The 18,714-nt window shown below is 33.9% G+C and overlaps 3 protein-coding genes, 1 non-coding gene and 1 pseudogene across 4 annotated transcripts; 4 read left to right on the forward strand and 1 right to left on the reverse strand.

The window, feature by feature from the left end:
• The first annotated feature begins 4,219 nt into the window (after positions 1–4,219).
• LOC131070949 (DNA-directed RNA polymerase subunit alpha-like) lies at positions 4,220–6,199 on the forward strand (annotated as a pseudogene).
• A 21-nt stretch (positions 6,200–6,220) lies between these two features.
• LOC131070965 (photosystem II CP47 reaction center protein-like) lies at positions 6,221–11,482 on the reverse strand. The gene is made up of 4 exons (XM_058006677.2): positions 9,959–11,482; positions 9,186–9,431; positions 7,662–8,298; positions 6,221–6,854 (listed from the first exon to the last, which is right to left on the reverse strand). The coding sequence occupies exons 1-4, from the start codon at positions 11,477–11,479 to the stop codon at positions 6,334–6,336; spliced, it is 2,925 nt and encodes a 974-aa protein (XP_057862660.1). The 5' UTR covers positions 11,480–11,482; the 3' UTR covers positions 6,221–6,333.
• Positions 11,483–12,352: 870 nt separating this feature from the next.
• LOC131070953 (photosystem I assembly protein Ycf4-like) lies at positions 12,353–13,299 on the forward strand. The gene has a single exon (XM_058006656.2). The coding sequence runs from the start codon at positions 12,399–12,401 to the stop codon at positions 13,020–13,022; it is 624 nt and encodes a 207-aa protein (XP_057862639.1). The 5' UTR covers positions 12,353–12,398; the 3' UTR covers positions 13,023–13,299.
• A 1,224-nt stretch (positions 13,300–14,523) lies between these two features.
• Positions 14,524–15,453, forward strand: LOC131070954 (cytochrome f-like). The gene has a single exon (XM_058006657.1). The coding sequence runs from the start codon at positions 14,524–14,526 to the stop codon at positions 15,451–15,453; it is 930 nt and encodes a 309-aa protein (XP_057862640.1).
• Positions 15,454–17,573: 2,120 nt separating this feature from the next.
• Positions 17,574–17,647, forward strand: TRNAP-GGG (transfer RNA proline (anticodon GGG)). The gene has a single exon. It is a non-coding gene; the product is annotated as a tRNA-Pro (tRNA).
• Positions 17,648–18,714: the final 1,067 nt, after the last annotated feature.

Below are 18,714 nucleotides of genomic sequence, written 5' to 3' on the forward strand. Positions count from 1 at the left end.
ATATACACACAAAAAAGTAAAATTTACTAATTAAAGTAGAACCAATATCACTCAACAATGATGTGTAAATGCATTTATATCATCAGTACCTTCAAAAAATCCCCATCATACAATTTAATAAAATATGTAACTATATCATCCATGCAAATGTCCTACAATTATTACATCACTCAACCATGACGTGTGAACAAAAAAATCTCAAACATAATCCACACAAAATCATTTCTAACCTTCCATTAAAAAGTTATACAACTCAAAGGTGTGTCATTGGAACCTACACTAAAAAAATAATATAATTATCATGCATGATTAAGCACACCATAGGAGTTTGATGAACACTAGTCACAATGCAAGCTTAACACAAGCAAAAAATAGTTAGAGGATGTTTTGCCATAAATGCCATTTAACAATAATGTGCACCTGTATGCTATATTCCATTAGATTCATCAACTATCAGAGTCACTATCACTCAACCATGATGCAAAGGCAAACGCATAAGGCATAGCACAACATTTAGAGGATGTTTTGCCATAAATGCCATTCAACAATAATGTGCACCATGTATGCTATATTCCATTAGATTCATCAAATATCAAAGTCACTATCACTCAACCATGATGCAAAGACAAACGCATAAGGCATAGCACAGCATTTAGAGGACGTTTTGCCATAAATGCCATTCAACAATAATGTGCACCATGTATGCCATATTCCATTAGATTCATCAAATATCAAAGTCACTATCACTCAACCATGATGCAAAGACAAACACATAAGGCATAGCACAACATTTTGATGTACAATGGTAACATAATTAATGTCATTTAACCCTAATACATTTGCACATTAAGGCATGCATAAAACTTGATAACATACCTATCATTAGACACTTAAAAATAAGTATTATAATTAGTACCACTTGGTTAATGTCATCGACCTTAATGCAAAAGTACACTAAACATTCCATAATAGTTAGATGCATATTAGCTATGAGAATTTTATATAAAATCCAAAAGGCTTAACTAGTCATTAAGTTGTTTACATGCAATCATCAAACTTACTCCACAAATAGATACCTTAAGCAGTTCATATGAGTTTCATGCAACTTTCCAACAGAAACCATACAACTCAATCACATATACACCACTATAAACTCTAAAAAATAAATTTGTACTACTTAATGATGTTTTATTATACCCTTCACACAAAAGCTATATAATCATAATGCACAATAGTGAATGTTACCATTAATTATGAATGAATAAGTATATTAATCATTGTGAATATTATGAATGAATAAGCATACTAATCATTGTGAATAGCTAATCTACATCTAACCATTATGGATGCTTTGTTTTAGTGTGTATTAAGGTTAATGACAGGATTCTTACAATTGTCATGCACAAGAGTCAATCTCACTCGACCACGATGTATGAATAAGCACACTAGAAAAACCATTGAAGTTTAATTTGATTTTTAAACAAAAACCATAAATTGTTAGAATCATCATAAAAAACCCATAATTATAACTTAATGACACATATATCACAAAATTACCCATCATAGAAATCTATACAGGAATAATTCACAAGAGTCAAACTTACTCAATCATGATGCATGGATAAACACACTAAGCACACGATAGGAGTTTGATGCAATCACATATACACCACTATAAACTCTAAAAAATAAATTTGTACTACTTAATGATGTTTTATTATACCCTTCACACAAAAGCTATATAATCATAATGCACAATAGTGAATGTTACCATTAATTATGAATGAATAAGTATATTAATCATTGTGAATATTATGAATGAATAAGCATACTAATCATTGTGAATAGCTAATCTACATCTAACCATTATAGATGCTTTGTTTTAGTGTGTATTAAGGTTAATGACAGGATTCTTACAATTGTCATGCACAAGAGTCAATCTCACTCGACCACGATGTATGAATAAGCACACTAGAAAAACCATTGAAGTTTAATTTGATTTTTAAACAAAAACCATAAATTGTTAGAATCATCATAAAAACCCCATAATTAACTTAATGACACATATCACAAAATTACCCATCATACAAATCTATACAGGAATAATTCACAAGAGTCAAACTTACTCAATCATGATGCATGGATAAACACACTAAGCACACGATAGGAGTTTGATGCAATCTTCACACAAAACCCATTCAACTCAATGCTATTAAAACATTCAAACAAATCCATACAATTAAATTAAAAGCATCATTAAAACTTCCATACAAAAGCTATACAATCATTATGTAAAAGAGTAAATGTCATGCAACCATTATAAATAAACAAGCGCACTAGGAACACATGGTAGGAGTTAGATGCAACCTTGAAAATAAACCCATGCAACTCAATATACACCATCAAAACTAAAAATGAAACTCGTACAATTAACTTAATGACACATATATCACAATATTACCCATCATAGAACACACTAAGCACACGATAGGAGTTTGATGCAATCTTCACACAAAACCCATTCAACTCAATGCTATTAAAACATTCAAACCAATCCATGCAACTCAATATACACCAGCAAAACTAAAAATGAAACTCATACAATTAACTTAATGACACATATATCACAATATTACCCATCATAGGAATTTATAAAGAATCATGGACAAGAGTCAATCTTACTCAACCATGGGAGTGTGATGCAACCCTTAAACAAAACCCATTCAACTCAATGACATATATGCCATTAAAGCATTCAAACAAATCTATACAATTAAATTAGATGCATCATTAAAACCTTCATACAAAAGCTATACAATCATCATGTAGAAGAGTAAATGTCATACAACCATTATGAATAAACAAGTTCACTAAAGAACGCATGGTAGGAATTAGATGCAACCTTCAAAATAAACCCATGCAACTCAATGATTTGTACACCATCAAAACTAAAAATGAAACCCATACAATTAACTTAATGACACATATATCACAATATTACCCATCATAGAAATTTATACAAGAATCATGCATAAGAGTCAATCTTACTCAACCATAGGAGTTTGATGTAACCTTCAAACAAAACCCATTCAACTCAATGATATATATGCCATTAAAACATTGAAACAAATCCATACAATTAAATTAGATGCGTCATTAAAACCTTCATACAAAAGCTATACAATCGTCATGTAGAAGAGTAAATGTCTTACAACCATTATGAATAAACAAATTCACTAAGAATGCATGGTAGGAATTAGATGCATGCAACTCAATGATTTATACACCATCAAAACTAAAAATGAAACCCATACAATTAACTTAATGACACATATATCACAATGTTACCCATCATAAAAAATTATAGAAGAATCATGGACAAGAGTCAATCTTACTCAACCATAGGAGTTTGATGCAACCTTCAAACAAAACCCCATTCAACTCAATGATATACATGTCATTAAAACATTCAAACAAATCCATACAATTAAATTAGACGCGTCATTAAAACCTTCATACAAAAGCTATACAATCGTCATGTAGAAGAGTAAATGTCATACAATCATTGTGAATAAACAAGTTCACTAAGAACACATGGTAGAAATTAGATGCAACCTTCAAAATAAACCCCATACAACTCAGTGATATATACACCCATCAAAACTAAAAATTTACATATTTATCACAATATTACCCATCATAGAAAGGAGAGTGGCTAACAACATATCCTATTTAATAGATTAACAGCTAAAATACATTCTTTTCAGAATGTCATGCATTTGATCCTATGAAAACCGTTGCACGTTACTAATTAACAAGAATATGAATTTATAATTAGCAAAGAAGAGAAAGGGACCAATTTGAACACCATTGCGCTCCAGTGTGCTTCCACACAAACAGTTAATATAGTAATTATATGTAAACAGGCAAGCTTTTTTTAGATTTTTTGGAATTGCCAGTTCTTCAAGGTAAAAGTATCAAATCAATGTCAACAATATGAAACAGTAATTCAAGGTATTGTCAAAGGACAGCATGATATGATGTCAGAAGAACGAGTTAATCCAATGGTATAAGGGTTCTTACAAGCAAAACCTACATTGCAGTCCATCAGGGAGTCTGTTATACTTGGTTTGGGTTGGTGAGTATCATACATGTAATGATTCAATTTATAATGCTGCTCTGTAATTTCAAGTTTAAAATCTTGAAGCATAATGATTCGATGGATATTAGAATGCAGACAAATTCAAATGAAGCAGAAGCAGCTATGAGAATGCAGAAAATTGAAAACATTGGAGTTTGAATTTGAAATGCAGACAAATTCAACAGAAGTCAAAACAGAAAATAGACTGCAGCAAATTGAAAGCTGTCTGTTTCCCAATGAATTTACACATATTACTAACATTATTATGCTTCAATTCATATTCTTAAATTAGGACACGAATTAGTATTCATAACACATTCAACATTCATTACATTAAGTTCTATCTTAGCTTATTTCTTAATCCTAATGCAGAAAAGGGGATTTGCTGTCATAGGACGCTGACACCAACTACAAATAGGCTTCCTCAAGGCCTAGGACTACGTCCCTACCCATCTATCTTTCGCTCACCATCACTTAAGATGGGTTTACACACACCAACCTATCCACTCATAGGATGTAGTAAATGAATTAAGACTAGGCCACTAATATAATAAACTGTCATGTATAATGAACACATATGTACACGAATGTAATAAAATATACATCCGATATTCCTATTATGACAAAACGTAAGTCTTATTACAATACTCCTTTAGGAATGCTTAATTATGAGATTAATATTATAATATAGATATATATAGAAGGGCAGCCTTGAACTGGTTCTATAGGGCAATAAAACACAGTATTTTTGCAGCCTTGAACCTATTTTATAGGACAATAAAATCATACTGCAGTAAATAATTGAGTACAAAGAATGTAAACTAATATTTAACTCTGTCTAAATAACAAACAACCACACAAACATACGTATAGTTTTGACTCAAGAGCCTCATGACAGATGAGAATAATTAACTATTGTTGTTTATTGCTGATATTGTTGGATCCAAGTGTTCGCCGCTACAATGTAAAGAAACCCAAACCTGAAGACAACGTAATGGCAGATATAGGTTAAAAAAAACAACAAACGAAGTCCTTCACTGGAAGGAGAAGAAAATGGGAATCAGACATGGTGTTATGAAGAAGTTGGTTGAAGATAAACAAAAACTCACTGTGAACAAAGAAGCGGAAGAGGAGTTTGTCATTATCATTACCACCAGAACCTCCTGGAAAGAAATACCTATTCTTCAATAATAGGTATTGAAGAATCAATACATGAAATTTTGATGAATCTGAAAGAAATTGTACTTCGAAGTGATGCGTACGGAATTCGAGAAGGATCTATCCACTATCCATGTTGTCGGACCAAAAAAAGTAACCGCTCAAGATATCATGTTACCACCTTCTGTGAGAATAATCGATACTACACAACATATAGCTAACATAAACAAATCAATTACCTTAGATATATCATTACAAATTGAAAAAGGTCGCAGATATATTATTCAAAATCCAAATAATTACAATCCTAAGGATGAAATTTTTGCTATAGATGCTGCCTTTGTCTTTCCTATAGATGCTGCCTTTGCCCCTGTTCAAAATGTAAATTACAGTATTCACTCCTATTGGAGCGAAAATGAGACACAAGAAATTCTATTTCTTGAAATATGGACGAATGGAGGATTAGCTCCTAAAGAAGCACTTTACGAAGCTTCTCGGAATTTGATTGACTTTTTCCTTCCCTTTCTAAATGCAAAGGAAGAGAACAGCGATGGAACAAACAGTCTAAGCGACGATATTACTCCTTCCTTACCTATTTTGCATATATCGACTGATACGAAGAGAATAGCTTTTGATCAAATGTATATTGACCAATTAAACTTCTCTACTAGGATATATAATTGCCTCAAAAAGGCAAATATAAATACAGTATCGGACCTTTTGAATTACAGTCGAGAAGATTTAATGAAAATAAAACATCTTGGGGAAAAATCTGTCAAAGAAATCTTGGAATTTATACGAAATATTCAAATTGATTCACCGGGGAATCCGATTTAGATTTCTAAGAGTTCTATTCAATCTCCCCATTCATTCCCTTCTTCTAAGTTCTTCTGGAATAAATCTTTGACCATTCTGTAACAATATTAGAAAATATTTGATAAAAAATATATCTAGGGAGAGACCCTTTATCTTAAAGCAACGACTCCCTAGATATATAAACAAAAGATTTCCCTCCTCTCCTATATTAAGATATTCTAAATTAGATCAAATTGGAAAAGACCTAGAGTTAAAGATTCATCGATAGGTAACGTTGCCCCAATACCTAACCAAAGAGCTACTGCGGTACCGAATAAGAATACTGTTGTAGCTACTGGACGACGAAATGGATTTTGAAATTGATTCACATTCTCCAAGAAAGGGACTGTCAATAGTCCTGCAGGTACTGAAGCCATTAAAAGGACACCTAATAATTTATTAGGTACTGTACGAAGTATTTGAAATACGGGGAAAAAATACCATTCGGGTAATATTTCCAAAGGAGTTGCAAATGGATTTGCCGGTTCACCAATCATTGATGGTTCTAGAACTGCTAAACCTACGGTACATGCAATAGTACCAAAAATAACTACTGGAAAAATATATAAGAGATCATTAGGCCAAGCGGGCTCGCCATAATAATTATGTCCCATGCCTTTAGCTAATTTAGCCCTTAATACAGGATCATTTAAGTCAGGTTTCTTTGTTATTGGGATAAGTAGATTTTTATGAATGAATCTATCCCCCGAAAGAACCGGACATGTCAATTTTGATCATCCGGCTTGAGCACTAGTTGAAATAAAAATGATGAACGACGTATCGTTAGAATAAGTATAACTAAGAACTAAGAAGATCTGTAGTTAATTCATCATTTTCTTTTTTCGTATGCTCAGTATCCAAGTAAGCTCACAATCAATATGCCTTTTGGATCATCTTATTCCTTGTAATCTGTGTTTATCTCAACCCTCACAATTTTTTGCATACAAGGTATTGACTTGTTACTGATCTGGCCTTTTTCCTTCTTTAGACCCCTTCTTTTACTCCGATAGTTTACCCTATTGAAATGCAAGGGAAATGCATGCATTTTCATACTATGAAAAGGAAAGGATAATTTAAGTAATAAATTTTACTTAGTAATGCTATTACTATTACCTGGATCTCACGGAGCCTAATTCGGATTCGATCATAGAAATAACTCTCTTGGAAGACAACAAAGTGTTTGCCTTTTACCCAGGTTCTAAACTTCCTATTTTTGGAAAGAAAATTGGGACAGAGACACATTTCGATCTGAATCTTTATATGGCAGATCCTAAAATTGATCTGCACGGCCTAACCACTAGTTCAAGTCACACACTCCCATAATCCATTTTCTCCGTCTGAGATGAGTATCTACTTCAATTCTTTGTTATTAAATAAAGAATACTTAATAATTGAAAGGAGAAATCCGAGAAACATGCTTTTCGCAGCAATGATATATCGTAATAATAATAGGCTTTGAATACTGATTCAAAATGTATATTTCCTTTTTATAAAGGACCTGAAATACCTTGCTTGCAGATCATTAGAAAGTGCATTAACATAAATACAGCAGTAAGAAGGGGTAATATGAAAGTGTGTAAACTATAAAAACGGGTCAAGGTAGATTGACCCACACTAGCACTCCCGCGTAATAACTCTACCAAAGGAGTTCCTATTAACGGAATGGCCTCAGGCACACCGGTCACTATTTTGACCGCCCAATAACCAATTTGATCCCAGGGCAAAGAATAACCGGTTACACCGAAAGATACGGTTAATACGGCTAGAATTACACTCGTAACCCAAGTTAATTCGCGAGGTTTTTTGAACCCACCTGTTAAATAAACGCGAAATACATGTAAGATCATCATTAAAACCATCATACTTGCCGACCATCGATGGACCGATCGGATTAGCCAACCGAAGTTAACTTCAGTCATTATGTATTGAATAGAGGCAAAAGCTTCTAGAACGGTGGGACGATAGTAAAAAGTCATAGCAAAACCGGTAGCTACTTGTACCAAAAAAGAAGTCAGTGTGATTCCCCCTAGGCAATAAAATATATTCACATGGGGAGGAACATATTTACTAGTGATATCATCCGCAATCGCCTGAATCTCGAGACGCTCTTCGAACCAATCGTATACTTTATTGAGATAGGTAAACTCAAATTCCCCCTCTGAAAACCGTATATGAAAATTTCCTTTCATACGGCTTAAACAAGAACCACCTAAATACTTTTTTGAAGAAAGTACATTGTTTGTAAAATACAAAATTTCATTTCTTTGTATGAAGGAAGAGGATTGAGAATAATCCATCCTTTCCTACAATAAGAAGGAAAAAAACTTCATAGTGATAATGCTCAAATTTCAAGTTGGCTCATTCTTATGCAAAATAAATCGCTATAGGCCTTTTGAACGATCTTTTATCCTATTCGTGGTATAAATCACCTAGAGAACAACTAGTATGGACGATCAATAGGAATTATCTTGTCGAGATCTCAATAGATGAATAAATCTAAACCTCAGATTTTCATTTCACCCCGATGATTTTTTGAATACTCAGAAGGTTTTATGGGTTATAACCTTCCCATTTCATTGTTACTCACTTAATGAAATATACTAACTAATAAAAATAAAAACTGGAATACTATCTCATTCTTTAGTCAGCATTAGTATAGTTCTTTCAAATTATTGATGAGAAGCTTGGTCACAAGGTCTTAAAAACAGGCATAAACCATAGTTCAGATTTTCTTGAATATATTATATACCTCGTGCTCCGGATATTAACTATTAGAGCAATATCTAACGAGATAGGAGGACCATCTTTATTTTATAAAGACAACAGATCGGTTTTCTGTACTAGAATAGAGATCAATTTTAACAAGTCGCACACCCATAATTCCAAAAATCCTTAGATAAAAGTAATTACACGATCAAACTACCAGAACGTAATAACCTAAAAATGAAAGCTATTCAAAATTCTGCCTTCCTTAGTTCTTTTTCTTTTGGATGAACTTGGGATCCGGGTGGATCCTCTAGTTTTTCTAGACCCAACTAACTGGAATTCCGTCTAATAAAATGGAAGAATTATAAATCTCCAAGATAATACATAAGAATACTGCAAATAGGGCCATTGCAATGCCCATAAAAGGAGTAGTTCCCCATCCGGGAGCAACTTTACCAGATTCTGTATTAAGTGGTTTTAAATAATCTCCTACAGTAGTTCGTATTGGTCCGGTTTTGGAAGTATCATCAATGGTCTGTGTAGCCATAAAAACAATAGTATTGGTTGAGATCTAATTAACTTTGTATACTATTATGTATATATACATACATAGGATTACCTACCAATGGAAACTGCAACCTTAGTCGCTATCTCCATATCTTGTTTACTTGTTAGCTTTACTGGTTATGCCCTATACACCGCCTTTGGGCAACCTTCTGAACAACTTCGAGATCCTTTTGAAGAGCACGAGGACTAGTTGAAAAAAAAATGACCTTCCCGATCGGGAAGGTCATTTTCTCTTTTTTTATTATAAGTAAGAAGGAGGATTAGAAAAATAGAAAATTATTTCCCCCCTCTATCCGGAACTTTGGGGGGTTCTCGGAAGAAAATAGCGAAAAAAATTATCCCTAAGGTCGAAACCAAAAGGAATGTATAAACCAATGCTTCCATAGATTCGATCGTAGTTTATAATTAATAGAGATAGCTTTCGTACTAATTACAACATTTTCCATAAAAAAAGTGGAATCAAAAGATTTTGATTCTTGAGATGCCATTTCTCACTATTGCATTAACGAATGGAGCAATACCATATTATACCACTTGTCTTTTAGTAGTTGGATCTCCCAGTTTTTGGAATGCCCCAAATTCTACTTGAGCATCCAAATCCGGATCAATACCGGCAAAAACATCTCTGAATAGAGTTCTAGCACCATGCCAAATATGTCCAAAAAAGAAAAGAAGAGCAAATGTAGCATGCCCAAAAGTAAACCAACCCCTTGGGCTACTCCGAAAAACACCATCCGATTTCAAAGTAGCACGATCTAACTCAAAAATTTCACCTAATTGTGCGCGTCTAGCATATTTTTTGACTATAGCAGGATCACCAAAACTAACTCCATCAAGTTCACCACCATAGAACTCAACAGTTACACCTACTTGTTCAACACTATATTTTGATTCTGCTCTCCTAAAAGGAACATCGGCTTTCACAATTCCTTCTTCATCTACTAGAACGACTGGAAATGTTTCGAAAAAGGTAGGCATACGACGTACAAAAAGCTCATGTCCATTTTTATCTTTGAAAATAGGGTGTCCTAACCAACCAACAGCAATTCCATCTCCATTGTCCATTGCACCCGCCCTGAATAACCCCCCTTTAGTTGGATTATTCCCAATGTAATCATAAAAAGCAAGTTTTTCGGGAATTTTTGACCAAGCTTCTGATAGACTCAGATTTTCAGCCAGATCGGCACGAACTCGTCGATCTATTTCTTGTTGGAAGTATCCCTGATCCCACTGGTAACGAGTAGGACCAAATAATTCGATCGGAGTGGTTGCGGAACCATACCACATTGTTCCGGCCACAATGAAAGCTGCAAAAAACACAGCAGCAATACTACTGGAGAGGACAGTTTCAATATTCCCCATACGTAATCCTTTGTATAAACGTTGGGGAGGACGAACACTGAGATGGAATAGACCTGCTAATATACCCAATATACCTGCTGCAATATGATGAGAAGCTATTCCTCCCGGAACAAAAGGATCAAAACCTTCAGCTCCCCATGCCGGATTTACAGGCTGTATTTTTCCAGTTAGTCCATAAGGATCAGACACCCATATTCCAGGGCCATACAAACCCGTTACATGAAACGCTCCGAATCCGAAACAAGCTGCTCCTGAGAGGAATAAATGAATTCCAAAAATCTTAGGCAAATCTAAAGAAGGTTTTCCTGTACGGGAATCACAGAATACGTCTAGATCCCAATATACCCAATGCCAGATAGCTGCTAAAAAGCACAAGCCAGAAAACACAATATGTGCCCCGGCCACACCTTCATAACTCCAAATACCTAGATTAGATCCGGTTTCTCCGGTTATACTCCATCCACCCCATGAATCCTTTATTCCTAAACGAGTCATAAAAGGTATAACGAACATACCTTGTCTCCACATTGGATCAAGAATAGGATCGGATGGATCGAAAACTGCTAATTCGTAAAGAGCCATCGAACCGGCCCATCCAGAAACTAGAGCTGTATGCATTATATGCACAGCGATTAACCGGCCAGGATCATTCAACACGACGGTATGGACACAATACCAAGGCAAACCCATGAAAATACCCCTTTATCAGAAAAAGTAGACACTATGTAACTTTCTCGCATTAGAGACAGATTATGCTATGGAATTATACCTTTATCTCAAAGGTGAACATCTATCTATTAATAGAACAGTTTCAAAAAATAGAATTGAGAAGCGGATATATTTTATCATTTATATGTATCAATATACAATGTGGTAATTGGTCCCATTTGTTTTGTATCAAACAAAGTAAAGTAATTAATTACTTTACAAAACACCCAATGAATTAGGTATTTTACGAAGAAAGGCACGTCCGCTTATTTGGTCCTATCACTCATTTGATCTTATAATCTATCTTTGTAATAGAAAAAAAAAGACTATTTAATATACTTTTGATATGATAATCAACTTTGATATGATAATCGACAGCTTACCCTCTTTTTTAGTCCCTTTGGTGGGCTTGTTTTTTCCAGCAATTACAATACTTTTTCTTTTTTTCTATACTCAAAATGACGAAATTTTATGAATCTGATCAATATATCACATAGATATATTTTTTATAATATGAGATAAAACCTTGTTTAAATAGATCTAAATAGATATTTTTCTTTATTTAGATCTATTCATATATGATAAATAACAAAAAATGTAAATGTATATGGTATCATATGTATGAGACATATTCATACAGACCCGTGTGTGAAAGAATAAGTCTTTCTTACTTCTACTTCAAAATATGTTTATATACATTTGAATAGAGAGATTCGTATTTTTATTTGACTGATACAATGAAGTATTATTTTGATAGTCAATAAGTTAAGGACAAAATTTCCATGTTAAAAAAGAGAAGACAAAAAAATAACATGGAAAAAGAAGAAGAATATATATATGTTCCTTTTTTTTTTTTTAAATGCTTATATGTATATGGCTAGTTTATTAATATAGCCGATTTATGAGAATGACTTCGGGGTGGGAGTCAAAATTTGTTCAATCCCTCAAATTAAATAGGACGCAATTTGTTATGAATCGTCGATCCAAATGGCTCTGGATAGAACCCATAACAGGGTCTCGAAAAATAAGCAATTTTTTTTTTGCTTGTCTCCTCTTTTTGGGTTCACTAGGATTTTTTGTGGTCGGAATTTCAAGTTATCTTGGTAGGAACCTGATACCCTTATTGTCATCTCAGCAAATACTTTTTGTGCCACAAGGAATTGTGATGTGTTTTTATGGGATTGCAGGTCTGTTCATTAGCTCTTATTTGTGGTGCACTATTTTGTGCAATGTGGGTAGTGGCTATAATAAGTTTGATGAAAAAGAAGAAGTTGTATGCCTTTTTCGCTGGGGATTTCCCGGAAGAAATCGTCGTATTTTCCTTCAATTTCGTATGAAGGATATTCAGGCAATCAAAATGGAAGTTCAAGAAGGTCTTTTTCCTCGTCGTGTTCTTTATATGGAAATAAAGGGCCAACAAGACATCCCCTTAACTCGTACTGAAGAAAATTTGACCCTGCGTGAAATGGAACAGAAAGCTGCCGAATTAGCCTGTTTTTTGCGCGTATCCATTGAAGGATTTTGAAATGAGGGGGGAAAGTCTTCTTAATATACAAATTGATAGATCTCGTATCAGTAGATACCAGAAAAAGTTTTGACATAACATTTGTCTGGGGGGAAAGACCATATAGCCAGTATATTTCCACCAACACGAAATGTTACTTATGGAACCATACCGATATTCTTTGGCAGTTCGCAAACACTCCATATCATTCTTTATCTATTAGAAAACACGGGTATAATATCTTAAAAGAATACAATGAAGTAGATGACTATTGTTTTTTACACCTTTTTTCACATATGCGCCCGAAATATTATCATCTCCTCTATGTACCAAAGAGTCCAGAATTGAACTTCAATTTTCATTTATTTGCCACTCAAATTGAAGCGACTCTTTGGGTCAAGAGTTAAATAAGAAAACAATAAATAGAAAATGAGTCCGAATCCAAGCAATTTTCAAGGATTGATCCTTCCTTTTTTTACTCTACTTCTCAGTCAGAACAAACCATCTTTCATCCGAAAGATATTTTCTTTCAAGGTCGAAGAATTACACAAAAGATCATTCTATGGATCTCATACCTCGTTCTATAATTCGTACTTTGTTCAGATTTTGGACAGAGCTAACGAGTCAATCGAGCTCGTTAGCGATTCACGAATTGGAAGTCGCCAAATATAAAACATTCGCTTCTCTACAATATCTTACATGTTTAATAGTATTGCCTTGGGCAATTTCAATTTCATTACAGAACAGTTTAGAATCTTGGGTTACAAATTGGTGGAATACTGGTCAATCAAAAAAAAATCTTGATTATTTACAAGAAGAAAACGCTATAAGAAAATTTGAAAAAATAGAAGAACTATTCTTGTTAGAAATAATGGTCAAAGATTATTCAGAAACGCCTTCACAAGATATTCGTGTAGAGATGCAGAAAAAGATGATCCAATTGGTCAAAATATATAATCAAGATTGTATCCACATCATCTCACATTTATTAGCAAATCTAATAGGTTTGGTTCTTCTAAGTGTTTGTCTCATTCTGGGTAAGAAGAAACTTGGCATTCTAAATTCTTGGATCCAAGAAGTCTTCTACAGCCTAAGCGATACAATGAAAGCTTTTTCTATTCTTTTAGTAACCGATCTATGTATTGGGTTTCATTCGCCCCATGGTTGGGAACTGATGATCAATTGGATCTTCGAAAATTATGGATTTGCTCATAACGAACGAATAATATCTGGTCTTGTTTCAACTTTTCCAGTCATCTTAGACACAATTTTCAAATATTGGATCTTCCGTCGTTTAAATCGTATATCTCCTTCACTTGTAGTAATTTATCACTCGATGAATGAATAACCAACGGTTTCTCCCCCATTTGACCCCCCCCCTCTTTTTTACTTTTTTTAGGGCGATACTTCTTATTTTTTAGCTTTAGGTTTAATATAGTAGCAAAATTGCAGGCAGGTAACTATGATAGTTACCTACCACCATTTTATTTAAAATAAAAGAATTGTAACAAAAAATTGAACTATGCAAAATAGAAAAACTTATGATGATTGGGTGAAAAAGTGGATAACTCAATCAATTTCCGTCTTAATAATGATAGATATAATGACTCACACATCTATTGCAAATGCATATCCCATTTTTGCACAGCAAGCTTATGAGAATCCTCGAGAAGCAACTGGGCGTATTGTATGTGCCAATTGTCATTTGGCTAAAAAACCTGTGGAGATTGAAGTTCCACAGTCCGTGCTTCCTGATACCGTTTTTGAAGCAGTTGTTAAAATACCCTATGATAAGCAAATAAAACAAGTTCTTGCTAATGGTAAGAAAGGGACTTTAAATGTAGGAGTTGTTCTTATTTTACCCGAAGGTTTCGAATTAGCTCCTCCGGATCGTATTTATCCTGAGATTAAGGAAAAAATAGGTGATCTTTATTTTCAAAACTATCGTCCCAATCAAAAAAATATTCTAATAATAGGTCCTGTTCCTGGTCAAAAATATAGTGAAATTGTATTTCCTATCCTTTCACCAAATCCCGCTACTAATAAAGCAGCTCACTTCCTGAAATATCCCATATATGTAGGTGGTAATAGAGGAAGAGGACAAATTTATCCCGATGGGAGCAAAAGCAACAATACAGTCTATAACGCTTCAGCAACGGGTAAAGTAAGTAAAATTGCGCGTAAAGAAAAGGGTGGATATCAAATAACTATTGATAATCCATCAGACGGTCGACAAGTGGTTGACTTTGTACCTCCGGGACCGGAACTTCTTGTTTTAGAAGGCGAATTCATCAAGGCGGATCAGTCGTTAACGAATAACCCTAATGTGGGTGGATTTGGTCAGGAAAATGCAGAAATAGTACTTCAAGATCCTTTACGTGTTCAAGGTCTTTTATTATTCTTAGCATCTGTCGTTTTAGCACAGATATTTCTGGTTCTTAAGAAGAAATAATTTGAGAAAGTTCAATTGGTCGAAATGAATTTTTAGGCGCATAAAAGTGAATCTCCATCTTATGGATGATTCATGGAATTATATAAATAAAAATTGCAATAATAAAGTCATACTTTTTTGGAGCCCTTCATTTGCCCCTTCCCTCTGTTCGAATATATTGATTGTGAAGAATGAGGAGATATAAAGAATATGCGCATCTTTAATAATGAGTGATTCAGGAACAAACTTGTTAAACAGTGAGTTCCCTAGTTATGCACGACATTCAATATTATATATATATGTTATCTTTTTTCACCTTGATTTATCATATTCAAAATAAATAAATCAAAGCATAAATAGAAGGAAGGAGAGAATTTGGTAATCTTGGCTTACTATTTTCGCTGATTTTATAACTTATCCTACTCCTTGAAAAAGTAAAAAGTAAATATATATATATATATATTTTTACTTTTTACCATTATCTCGCCAAAGTCAGAGGAGCTCATTCGTTTTCTAATTTAATTTTTCCTTTTTGGACTGAAATGATAAAACTTTAGTTCTGCGAAAAATTCGGATTTGTTTTTTGCTGGGTTCCCGATTCTCCCCCAGTAATATTCTATTACCGGCAATAATACCGATTCTTCTTCCTTCCTAAGGAAGACCTGCAGTAATGCCGATTGCTCTCCACCGTTCCATAAGAACGATTGTATCCTCCTAAGTCAAATTAAATAAACTGTCTACTCGTAATTCGAGTACATAAATAAAAAGATGTAGTTTTTTTTTTATTTCTACTAAATCAACCAGCCATAGCTGTGTAACCCTATTCCTAATAAATCAACCCCTAAGTAACAGGTCCAAACTAGAATAAATCCTAGAGAAGCAACAATTGCCGGTTTTTCCCCTTTCCAACCCCTGTTTATTCTAGTATGTAGATAAATTGCAAATATAATCCAAGTTATTAGCGCCCAAGTCTCTTTTGGATCCCAGCTCCAATAAGATCCCCATGCTTCGTTGGCCCATACTGCCCCGGAAAGTATACCTATAGTTAAAAGAGAAAATCCTAGACCAATGGCACGATAACTCAATTGGTCTAATTGGTTAGTAAATAACCATTTACGATAATTTATAAATGAAAGGCCGAAAGTATGCTTCAATTCCTTTTTTTCTTGGTCGTGTGAATTCCCATTTTTATTGAAGAAAAAGGAATTCTTCACATTAATAAAAATCTTTTGATTTATTTGGGACGTAATGACCAAAAAAGCTATCGATGATAGGGATCCACATAAAAGAGTTGCATAACTGAGCAATATCATACTTACATGCATCATTAACCAATGAGATTGTAAAGCGGGTACTAACATTGCAGATTGCTGCATTTTATCTGGAAGACCTAAAGTAGCAAAACCATGAGTTAACATAGCACTTGGCGCGGTGATTGCACCTAACCACCAAGCATCCTAGCCCCGTACTTCTATAACTATATGAATCATGGAGGAAGTCCATGAAAGGAACATGAATGACTCATACAAATTACTTAACGGTAAATGCCCCGAATAGAGCGAACGAGTAACTAATACTCCCGTTATACAAATACACGTCACTATCATGCCCTTTCCTCCCGAATTACTTAGTTCTTCACTTTTATAAACTAAGGTTCCCCAATAAATGAGAGTGACAACAAAAGTAAGAGAAAAAGAGACATGAGCTGATATATGTTCTAGAGTTATAAATATCATAATAAACCCATTTATTTTATTTAATATAGGATTCGTTTCGTAAGAGAAAGATAAAATCGATTGATATGTCATCAATTATATTAACATAGATTGAACAATGATAGTAATTTCGATCTATATAGGTACTCCATAAATAACATATATATATATATATCGAAGGGATTGAACCCATAGTATCTTATTAACAATAATGCCGCCACTCGGATTCGAACCGAGATGCTCTAGCACTGCTTCCTAAGAGCAGCGTGTCTAGCAATTTCACCATGGCGGCTTGATATTGTTTAGTTACTATATTAGACTATTTTTCCCGAAATTGTCAACGCAAATATTGAGAGAAGAGTATTTTTTTTCTCTTCAATGTCCGAATTAACATTAAATAGAAAAATGCAATGTTGGTCGTTATAACGGAGTATAGCGCAGTTTGGTAGCGTGCCATCTTGGGGTGGTGGAGGTCGTGGGTTCAAATCCTGCTGCTCCGAAAGCAACGGTAAACAAGATCGTGTAGATCTATTCTGTTATTGAACATTAATATATTCTTATTCGTCCCGAAGGTTTCTACGGGAGATGCATTTATTTGCATATTCCCGCAGAAACAACACAGCTTATTAGTAATAAATTTGTAAAGGAATCTATTTAACTTCGTAAATACAAAAACTAATTTTTATCTTCTAAAAAAATAATAAAAAATAGAATAAAATGCTAACTTAAAACAATCTTTAGCTATAAAAACAATTTTAGAAGCTAAATGATATAATTTAAACTTTAGCGAATCAGGAATCCCAAAATAGAGTCCACAATCTTTGCCTAGCGGCACAAGAATCCCCCCGATGCTATAAGCCGTCAACCAAGACTTGACAAAATTCTTTATTTTTTGCCACCGAGTCGGTTCATATTTGTCTAAATAACGTATAGTTTCTTCTAGCTTAGTTGTAATTTTAGAACAAACGGTTCTTACCCATTTCTTTTTTGAAAGATAATTTTTTAATTTCGTTAGAAATTTTCTAAGATTTCTTCGTATGATTTCATTTTTTAGAAGAAAATCTCTACTTTCCGTTAGAAATTTTGTAAGTTGATCCCTAAAAGAACTTATCAATTTTGGAAGAGAATCTCTACTTTCCGTTAGAAATTTTGTAAGTTGATCCCTAAAAGAACTTATCAATTTTGGAAGAGAATCTCTACTTTCCGTTAGAAATTTTGTAAGTTGATCCCTAAAAGAACTTATCAATTTTATCATTTTTGTAAGAAGTTCATTGCACGGGGAGCGGCCGGAAGGAAAAGACGCACTTATGCTACAAAAATTATTCTTTTTTTGCAGCTCTACCTGATTTAGAGGTTCATTTTGTCCAAAAACCGGTGAACGCTTCGTACCCAATAAACTTTTGGTCCGATTTGCCAAATCTTGAAGAATCTCTCTTATTGAAACAAAACTTTGTTTTATAAAATAAAAACTATTTTGCATATGCTCCCAATGATCTATTTTGGGATACATGCATACCCTCAACATAACAGATCGACTACCATTACTAGTATTCCACCAGAATCGATT

Source organism: Cryptomeria japonica, chromosome 4 (genome assembly GCF_030272615.1).
Source record: "Cryptomeria japonica chromosome 4, Sugi_1.0, whole genome shotgun sequence".
Classification (NCBI taxonomy): domain Eukaryota; kingdom Viridiplantae; phylum Streptophyta; class Pinopsida; order Cupressales; family Cupressaceae; genus Cryptomeria; species Cryptomeria japonica.